This window comes from Sarcophilus harrisii, chromosome 2 (genome assembly GCF_902635505.1).
Source record: "Sarcophilus harrisii chromosome 2, mSarHar1.11, whole genome shotgun sequence".
Classification (NCBI taxonomy): domain Eukaryota; kingdom Metazoa; phylum Chordata; class Mammalia; order Dasyuromorphia; family Dasyuridae; genus Sarcophilus; species Sarcophilus harrisii.
In genome coordinates, this window is record NC_045427.1 from 328413812 (window position 1) to 328424571 (window position 10760).

The 10760-nt window shown below is 42.0% G+C and overlaps 1 protein-coding gene across 2 annotated transcripts in view; it reads right to left on the reverse strand.

The window, feature by feature from the left end:
* The window catches only part of DCAF5 (DDB1 and CUL4 associated factor 5), a 154366-nt gene extending 143884 nt beyond the window's left edge, over positions 1-10482 (reverse strand). Inside the window, exons 1-2 of one of the 2 annotated variants that reach the window (XM_031952796.1) lie at positions 9916-10482; positions 8998-9257 (exon numbers count right to left, since the gene is read on the reverse strand). In XM_031952796.1, coding sequence (XP_031808656.1) covers positions 8998-9257; positions 9916-10166 — 511 coding nt within the window. In that variant the 5' untranslated portion in view covers positions 10167-10482. The remainder of the gene's footprint in view (positions 1-8997; positions 9258-9915) is intronic. The other variant, XM_031952797.1, reaches the window with a different exon arrangement.
* Between the last annotated feature and the right edge of the window lie 278 nt (positions 10483-10760).

A 10760-nucleotide genomic window follows, 5' to 3' on the forward strand; every position in this document is an offset into this window, starting at 1 on the left:
ACAGAGTATAGATAAAAGGTTAAAATATTAAAGGTAAGAAAAGAGGAGCTTTCTGGTAAAAAACAAAAGTTTAAGATGTTAAGGATTCATGTCAGAACATGTTAAAATGAAAAGAGGTAGTTTTAATCCAAGTTTTTCATCTTATATATGGGGAAACAAATTCAGGAGCAAAAATGACATGAGAATGTTCGCAGACTGAATTTCTAAAATCAAACTAACAATCATGATTATAAAAAAGTAAACCTGACCACAATTTATCACTTTTTCATCTTCAATAACTTTTTGTTGTCCTTAAGTCTAAGAGCTACCAAACAAAACTTTGACTACATTTTTTTTTTTTTTAAATAGTAGGGCTAACAATGAATTTGCTGATTTTAGATGAGCCATGGAGTGATGGACCAGGCAGGTCAAATATACAATAGTATCCTTATGCTAATGGTGCTTTGAATTCAACACAAATGCTCTCCAGAATCAAACACTGTCAAATTCCCAAATTCCCACTCCCAAATTCCCCATAAAGCAGCTACAAACGCAAATTGCGGTTTAGACTTAAAAAATTAGCCACAACCACTGAGTTTTGGTTTGATTAGTTAGGGGGTGTTATATTAGATGATCTCAAAGATCAGCTCTAAATATAATTACTTTAAGTCTAAGCAAAATATTCGAGGGGAGGAAAACACTACAAGAATATCATCCCTTAATAAGAAAAATTATGAAAGCGAAAATAAACACAAAAGGAAATCCCAAAACCCAACTTCTAGGACATTCTCCTTTGCTAAAAGATTTGTACATTATGAATAAAGAAACCAGATATTAGGTTCTTCTCCTTATAGCTAATTATATTCCCTATTAACAAAATAATAAATAGTGAAAGTGGGTAGTAAGACAAAAGAGGTTTGGGAGTTTTAATAAACTTTTCCAGCAAGGCTTAACAAAAAGTTTAAGACAAATATCTTACCTATAAAAATTTTAGCAGTAGTTGAAAACACAGTTGAAAGTACCCCATTGTAGTTGAAAATACCCATTCAATAAAAATGAAGATCACTGGGTGCAGCTAGGTTGTGGCAGGTCTGGAGTCTGGATGGCAGGTCTGGAGTCTGGAAGACTGTCACTCCAGCTTGCCTCAACTCATAGTTTGTAAAATGTGCTAGAGAAAGAAATGGCAAACTACTCCTGTATCTTCACCAAGAAAATCTCAAATGGGGCCACAGAGGACTAAAAAAGTCATTGGTTAGCAGGGGAAAAAAAAAAAAAAAAAAAAAAAAAAAACAACCTTAATTGACAAGTTCAGATTATGGGAGGCATATAAAGATCCTGAATACTAGAATCAGATACTGGGGTAAAGCTAATTAAGCATCCTGAATAGTAGAAACCTTTGTCTAATTGGGACCTTTTTCAGTTTCTTCCATTGACTCCTTTATGTTGGTGTTCTGAGCAAAGTGGGAACTCATTTTATTGTAAAATTCAAATGTGTTAATTTTATATTAAAGTGCTAAGTAAAATAAAAGGTACATCACAACGTGTATTGAGAGAGTTATATATTTAGAGAACTCTGTCCCCTTTGCCATATTAACATATTTCTGGGTCCTGGCTCTCTCACCAACTAGTTATATCACTGTCACCTTGAGCAAATAACTTGCCTCCCTTTGGGTCCCCTCAACTTCTTTATTTGAAAAATGGAGGTGATACATGTGCTACCTACTTCTCAGGACTGCAAATTTAAATTTGCAAAATTTAAAAGTACTATGTAAACATCAGCTATTTTGTTTTAAAACAATTATACCTTTTTTAATATCTGTGTAGCAGTAGGACAAGATCTGAAATGCTACAGTCTTTGGAAGAATTAAAAATGAGAAACAGAGGAGATAATGGAACATATAAGAAAAAACTTTGAGGAAATGGTACCAAGGGATATCATTACAGAAGCGTACAACCAAATAAAAAAAGGTTTGACAACAGTTCAAGTGGTCTTCTAGTACCATGGAGATGTCATGGATAAATCAAGAAAGGTCCCTTCTTGGAAAGGGATCTGAATGTGCAAGAATGTTTGTGGCAGCCCTCTTTGTAGTGCTGGAAACTGAGTGGATGCTTATCAATTGGAGAATGGCTGAACAAATTGTAGTATATTGTTATGGAATATTATTGTTCGACAAGAAATGACCAGCAGAATGATTTCAGAAAGGCCTGGAGAGACTTACACAAACTGATGCCGAGTGAAATGAACAGGACCAGGAGAACATTATATACGTCAACAACAATACTATATGATGATCAATTCTGATGGACATGGCTCTCTTCAATAATGAGATGAACCAAATCAGTTCCAATAGAGCAGTAATGAACTGAACCAACTACACCCAGCAAAAGAACTCTGGGCGATGACTATGAACCACTACATAGAATTCCCAATCCCTCTATTTTTTTTTCTTGCATTTTTGATTTCCTTCACAGGTTAATTGTACACTATTTCAAACTCCGATTCTTTTTGTACAGCAAAATAACTGTTTGGACATGTATACATATATTGTATTTAACTTATACTTTAACATATTTAACATGTATTGCTCAACCTGTCATATGGGCAAAGGATGGGGGAAGGAGGGGAAAAGTTGGAACAAAAGGTTTTGCAATTGTCAACGCTGAAAAATTACCCATGCATATATGTTGTAAATAAAAAGCTATAATAATAATAAAAAAAAAAATTTCACCCAGCTTTCTAGCTTGTCATAACATCATATGGTCAAAACCAGTGTTCACCCTCTGTTAATTCAGTTTTCTGCCCATATTTTCATTAAATTCAAGTTATGTGATGATTTGTGTACGACCAAAAAAAAAAAAGGTCCCTTCTTTTCAAATTCATGGAAAAATATTGAAAATAGTTACACAGGATGGTCAGATAGTTGAGGTCTGCTTCAGTAGAAGGAATATCCAAACTCAATAAGGTCATATATCCAACTGAGTAATCCTATAGCATGTTATTTCCCCTGCCAATATTTCATAGAAATTAGTCACTAAGAAATGTAAAGAGAAAAAAAAAATTGGCTCTGAGACAGTAGTTCTTAACTTGGGGTACATGAACATGCTTTTAAAATATTTAACAATTGTATTCCAATATAACTGGTTTCCAATGAAAAACCTATTTTATTTAATTTATTTAAAAATTTGATTGTGAGAGGGGTCCACTTATTTTAGCAAACTGCCCAAGGGGTCCAATGCACAAAAATATTAAGAGCTCTTTTTCTCTAAGAGATGGCTCTCTGGAAGGAGAAACAAAGAATGACACAGAGTTATTTAAGTAATACAAAAACAAAAGATATCAATAATATGTATTTTATATATATGTATATGCACATACATACACATATATATGTGTGTGTGTATATATATATATATATATATTAAGCTGAGAACATATCAAACTAAAGTAGTTTAACTTACTTTAACATCTAAAGCTTCAAAACAACAAACTCAAAAAAATATCAACTATTTACTTTTCCAGCTATTGATTACTGATTATAGTAACCCATGTTGCCCTAAGTTCATACTCTCAGTTGTCACTGAAGAGGCAGCATGGTAGCATGGAAAGAGCACTAGACTGTGGTTAGGAGTTAGAGTTTAAACCCATCAGGTTCCTTATCTGTAAAATGTGGAAATATCTAGCTCACAAGATTTTAGTGAGACAAGTGCTTTGTTTTTTGTTTAAAAACATGGCACTATAGATAAAAAGCTAGACTTAAAATCAAAAAGCCGATTCAAATTCCTGCTTCCACACTTAATATGTAAAACAATACTTGATATATAAGACTTTTAAAAACCAGAGATAGACATCTCCACTTTTGTATAGCTCTAATTTTTGGCAAGTTTTTCCTGCTATCAATTTTAAATCTTTCTCTCCATAACTTCTATCTATTCTGCAACTTGGTTCTGTCTTCAGAGGCCAAAGAGATTAAAAATAATTTTTCCTCCACATGAGAGCCCTTCAAACATTTGAAGAGAATTCCCACAATCTATCCCCCAGTCTTCTCTTCTCCACACTAAACATCTCCAAATTCTTCTACTGATCTTCATATGACATGGAAGACTTTCACACCAGCTGGTCACTTTCCAGCTTGTCAGTGTCCTTAAAACAATGATACTCGGGACTAAACACAATATTCCAAATGATCTTCCATCTGGCTAGTATAAAATAGGACTACTATCTCTCTTTTCCCACGAGTTAATGTCCTTCAGGCAGTCCAAAATCTCATTTGATTTTCTGGCTGTATATCACACTGTTTACTCATAAAGCTTGCACAGTCCACTAAAACCCCTGATCCTTTTCAAAACAACTCAAGTCTATTCATTCTTTTCCCATATTAACTTGTGAGGTTGTTTTTTTTTTTTTTTGGGGGGGGGGATAACCTAGTGCAAAGTTTGACATTTATCCTTATTGAATATCATATTAGATTCAACCCAATGTTCTAGTTTCTCTTTTAAGAATCTTGACTGTCATTCATTGGGCTATATAATATCTCAGTTTTGTGTTCTCTGAAAATTTGATGAACATATCTAAGCCTTTATCCAAATCTTTGTGTGTGTGTGTATGTGTTTACATATACACACACACACACACATATATATAAATATATAAATAACACACACACATATGTACAGGTACATATCTTTATGTATGTGTAAGGAGAACAAGCAAAGCTTCCTATCTTGTTGACAATGAACCATAACAGCTATTCGAGTATGACATCCAACCAGTTTGGAATCCATCTAGTTGAATTATTATCTAGTTCTAATTTCTTCATTTTTTCCATAAGAATCTATGAGTTACTTTATCCAAAGCTTTGCTTAAATCTATTCACAATTATTTCCTTCATCCATTAGTTTAATAATCTGATCAAAAAAAGGAAATGGAGTCTGGCATGACTTGTTCTTGAAGTCATGCTGACCCTTTATAATCACCACTTTCATATCAATATATTCAACAACCATCTCTTTAATGATTCATTTCAGAATATCTTCAGGAGTCAAATCAAGGTTTGTTGTTTATAATTTGCAGGCTCTATGCTCGTGTGTGTGTGTGTGTGTGTGTGTGTTTCTAATCAGGACATTTGCATTTCTCTAGTTTTGTGATACTTTTCTCCTGTTGTCTATGCACATTTGCCAGTTCTTTGAAAACTAAAAGATAGTTTTTCCAGGGTCAAGTAATTTCATCCAGAGCAGCTCAATGCTCTTTTGCAATCTCTTTATGTATACCATACATCACTTTCTTGTAAATCATTTTTATCACTTCCAATGTAAAACTTCATTTGTAGATGAAACTTTGCCTTCTTTTTCATGGCAGACCTCATCCCCTATACTGAGAGAAAGAAAAGGTACTATTCCTTCTTTAATCTTTTTTTCTCCCCAAAATAAAAATAAAAAAAAACAAAGAACTTTTTATATTGTCCTTAGTTTCTCTTGCTTGTTTCAACTCATTCTGAGTTTTAGCACTCTTGACACTGTGGTATTTTATGCTTCCATCTTTCATACCTTTCTTTTTAAAATTTAATTTGCCTGACAAATTTCTTGTGCATCCAACTACATTAGCATCTTTAGACAAATCCTATGTTTCATCCTAATCGGAATTGCTTTCTTTTGTGTCTTCAAAATTTCATACTTCCATCCCATCTCTCCTGACCTGCCTTCCCTTGAAGCATTCTACTCCGTGAAATTTTCTTTCCTCTGAATCTTATGAAATGTGATTTCCTGAACCTTTAGGTACGTCTTCAATTACACCTGGATTCCCTCTCCTTCTGTATCATAAACCTCAAAAGGTTCTCATCACATTTCCACTCCAGCATTTATCTACAGAATTTCTCCCTTTTAATTGTTCCACCTTTTGTAGGATGAAATTATTTTAAAGCAAGTCAATAAGATTTAGCTGTTCTACTTTTGGCAGAGAGAGAATGCCAACAGCTGTCTACATTAATGAAGTTCCATTACTACTATATCATGGTTCAAGAGCAGGCTTGTGATGTTTCCCCAACTCATCTAGTTCCTCTTTCTCCCCAGGTGGTCTTTAGTATATGCTAATGATTAAAAAAAAAAAACAAAACACCAAAAAACTGGGTTTTTCCTTCTTAAACCTTCATACAAATGCTCTCCAACATGTTTCCCCAAATTCTTGGTCCTAAAATAATAAATAAAGCTGTCCCACTCCCCCTTGCCCTTTTACTACTTTATTCAGATGAAAAGCAAGAGATTTTACTTCGTCTAAACTAATAAACTGTGTAATACTACTTAGCACAGTACCTATGCCAAAGGAAATCAATCTGTTCAATATTTTCTTAGAGTTCAAGTTAAAGCCCTAAATAAATTGTGTCTGAGACAAACCTGGGTCATGTATTGAAGACAATGCATTTGGGCAATCAACTTGGATCAAGCATGAAAGATAAGACCTTGAGACCTTGAAATCTTTTAGTTTTTAACACAAGAACACTGTACCAAATGCAGGATGGATCCCCAGGACTAGTCTAAATCTGGCGTTGTATTTCCTTACTATTTATAAAATGATAAAATTAAAGATGCAAGTGGTATCTTCCCCAAAATATCCCTTCAAAGAAGAACCTCAACATGAGATGATGTTCACATATATTAAAATGTGTAAGAAAAATCAAAGAGCTGCCATAGTAAAATGGTCTTTCACACTGTAAATTCATTCCTTAGCAGAAGCAAATGGAGTCCTCCCAAGCTCAGAACTCAGACACTCTAGACTAAATTGGGCAAAACTAAAAACTTAAAGAAAGCTTTTTAGTGAAACATCAAGTCCAGAAAAAAAGATAAGCGCCAGGATGAAAAAATTCAGTTTTTGCACAAACAAAATCAACGCAGTTAAAATTAGGAGTGGCAGAGCTGAGGAAAGAACCTGCTAGAGAAGACTTAAGAGCAAGGGGAGGAGTTGATAGAAAACAGGAAGAACACAGCAGAGGAGGAAAAGAAAACCCAGGAAGTAATGATGGAGAATTCCTTTCCCAATCATGGAATGTGAATAGTATCTAAGTGTCTATCACCACGGGAAAAGGGGAAAATCCAGGGAGAGATTTTCCTATAGGAATACCCCAGGAGACATACTAGCTGAATTGTTGAGGCAGGTGGCTATGAAGGCAGCTGTTGTAACCAGAAGCCAAAAAGGGATGAACCTGGGCCCCAACAAGCCGCCAGACAGAAAAAGGGAGTGACAACAGGCAAGACAGGAAGATACAGTGTTAAGTTTTAGACCTAAATTAAACCGATGAATATTAGACTATATTTGTAAGATTCCCCCCCCCCAAGTAATAGCTGTTACCCTAAAATTCTCTCACAGTATAAAGATTTCTCATGCTTTTGAACAGTGTATTAGGTAGCAAGGATAGAGAGGAAAAGAATTCAAATCAACTCAAAAAAACATTTATTAAGCCCCCTTCCTCTAGCACAACACTATGGTTCAAAAAAGTCATAATCTTTAAAGGAGAAATCTTAAATGACTAAATCTTGGGTGATAAAATGAGGCAGCTAAACTATCTGAGGAGGGCTTCAGGTTGGGAGTTGTTCTTAGGGAAGGTATAATAAGACCATCCAGTTTAACACTTTACATTTCACAAAGAGCAAGAATAAGAACAGTTTCATTTTTATGAACATCTCAAAAGCAGCTGGAATCAAAAGTTGTTGTTTTTTTTTAAAGTCTACTCTCTAAAACACCCCCAAAACAGTCTCCACCGTTCTCACCATCGCTGCGGATCTAAGTTCTGACCCTGGGCCGGGGGGGTGTCCAAACACGACCCTGGCAGCGGCCCTTTACAAATTTAGACCTGTCACTGGTCATCCGTGCACAGACTGCCGCGTCAGGTCAGCCTCCTGCCAGAGGCTAGTCATAATTTTTTTTTAAAAAAGGCCATAAACCATGACTTGGACACCACTTAGGGAGAAAGGCAGGAGGAAGGGAAGCTAGCCCAGACCCACTAGCTCCTCACCATCTCCCCCGCCCCACGGCTGGCACTGGAAAAGAGATGGAGGAAGGAATGGGGTACAAGCGGCAGAGGTATCCAATCCCCCCAACCCTCCTTTCTCTTCCGTGTGACCCCCAGCCACCTGCCCTCTGCTCTGGCCTCTGAAACGGAGGAGGGGGTCTCGGATGGAGGCAGTAGCCCTCCTCGCCCCCCCAAACTGGCCCAGACACCCCTCTCTCTCTCCGCCTCCCCCACGCCGGGGCAGATCCGGGCGGGCGGGCGGGCGTCCAGCGCGAGCCAGGCCGGGGCCTCCCTGGTGCAATAGGCTATCGATTCAGCCGCCTGTCGCTAGGAGCCCCAGGAGAGCGAGGCCTACACCTCCCGGGCCTCGATTTCACCCCTCTCCCCTAAACCCGAGGGGAAGCCCCAGGGCGAGGGGGTTTGTGTGGCGGGGGGGCGGTGTGAGGGGGGGCAGCGCGAGCTACGGCTAGTGGAGGGAGGGCGGAGGAGAGGAAGAAGCCCGGAAGGGCAGAGGGTCCACCTGCAATGGCAGCCCCACGGAGACGGAAGAGGCCGAGGGGGCGTGCAGCTGAGCCCAGCTCGGGCAGAGGGGGAGGGGGGAGATGGAGATGCCAGCGGCCGCCCCGGCCCCAAAGCCTGTCCCCTCCTCCGTCTCGGGTCCGGTCCCGGGTCCGGCCCCGGGGCCTGCCCAAGGTCCACGAATGCACCTGGGGAAGTAGCGAGAGGAAGAGTTTCCCATCAAACTTTGTCAGTGACCGGGCGGCCCCGGCCCCGTGGCCCCGCCGGCGGCGCCGTCTCCCAGTCCCCCGACGCCGAAGGGGGCCGAGCTCGGCAGCTGTCAACCATTTTAGATCTTTTTAGACTAGGCATCGCCTCCCCGCTCCCGCGGGAGCCCCGCTGGAGTCCGGCCTCGGCTTTGGCGGGACTCCCGTCCCCTCCCCGCGCCGGGGCAGGAGGAGGCGGCGGCGGCAAAGGGAGCCCAGGCGAAGGGGGAGGGAAGCGAAGAGGTCGGTCTTACCTGAGACCAGCCACTGGCCTCCATTGTTGGAGAACTCAATGGCATTGACACAGCCAAAGTGGCCGAGCAGGTCCTTCTTGTAGAGGTTTCTGCAGCCCCGCAGGCGTCTCCTCTGGAAGTCCTGAGTGAGCAGCGGGTCCCCTTGCAAGCCCCGCTGCGACAGGAATCCCACCACGGACCTCATGCTGCTGCCCACAGGGCCAGCTCTCTTCTTCATGCTGCGGCCCCACGGCTCCTGCCCGCGGCGGCGGCGGCGGCGGCTGCGGAGGAGGCTGAGGCTGCTGCGGCGGCTGCTGCTGCTGCGGCTGCGGCTGCGGCTGCTGCTGCTCCTCCCGCTCCTGCCGCCGCGGCCGCCGCCGCTGCTCCCTCCGCTCGCCGCCCGGGCCCGGCCTCACTCACTGCCTTCTCTATCCCTTTCTCCACCCGCGCCCGCCCCCCTCCTCTTCCTCTCTTAGTTATGATTATGATGATTTTTTTTAACCAGCCATGGCAGACAGAGCGAGGGAGAGGGGAGTCTGGACTCTGTGAAGCATTCGCTGCTTCCTGATCTCTCCCTCGTCTTTCCTCCCTCCCTCCTCCTCCTTCTCCTCCTCCCCCCTACCCCGGCCCAAACTCCTCCCTCCTTGGATCCCCGCCTTCTTCAGCAGCTGATCCTCAGCTGCAGCCTGGCTTCCTGAATACACCGCTTTTCCTGGTGGCTTTCATAGTGACGGCAACACCTTTCCTCCCGCCCCCACCCCCTCCTCCTTCCTCCTTCCTCCTTCCACTCTCCTCCTCCTCCTCTCACCCTCCTTCCCTTTTCCCTTCTTCACCCCCCCTCCTCTTTCTCCTCGCCTCCCTCCTTCATTAGGATAGGGAACTCCCGGATGAGGAAGCGCCGCTTCCCAACGCGGGTTTACCCTTCTCTCCACCACTTACAATCCCAGAGAGAGTTGCCCCGATTTGCCTAGAGCCATCCAGTGAGGACTTGAACCCAGGGTTTCCGGGCTTGCGCTCCACTCCTCCCTGCTCAGCCCTTTTTGGGTAGTAAATCTTTTCCTTCGTAGTTCTTTTGCAATCCTGGGCGCCCGCCTCTTCGGGTTGCAAGAGGAGAGGGTTCCGTCTGCCTCTGTCAAAGGAGCGGTTTCTTGCGGAACCGGTACGTGTGTTCGAGCAAAATGGAACACCATCCAGGTCCTTCCGGGATCCGGGTTCCACGAAAGGACCTTTTAATCTTCCTCTTACCCCCAAACTCCCTGCGCGAAGGAGCGGGAGAGCGAGGATGCTCGCGGAGCTTGCCGCGCCCGGCTCCGCGCCGCAGGTCCTCCGCACTTTGTGAAGTTGGCCGGACGTAACAATAAAAGGTCCTCCGCTTTTCCTGCCCCGCAGGGTTTGCTTTGCTTTATTCGCAGCCCGAGAGAATGCGTTTAACAGCAAAGTAGTTTACAAACTGAAGGGCAAACACAATGACAGCTTCGATCTCCAGGATTTGAACGGAGAGGATCTGCTTCCCGGCCCCGGCCCCACCCCTCTTAAAAGGAAGGAGCACTTGGGGCCGGCCTCTGGCCGTACAAATAGCGGTGGAAACAATAATGGATCTTTGAATCTGGTGATCCCAGAAGTTTAAAAGGAAAAAAAGTGACCCTTAGAGAAGTGAATTTCAAAATGCTTTCAGATACCCTGCAAAGCAGAGGTGATGAGCTCTTCTGGAAAACAGGCAACACTTCTTGCAATTAATTGATTTTTTTTTTTTTACATGAACTATCTTGCCAAAACACTTAGTT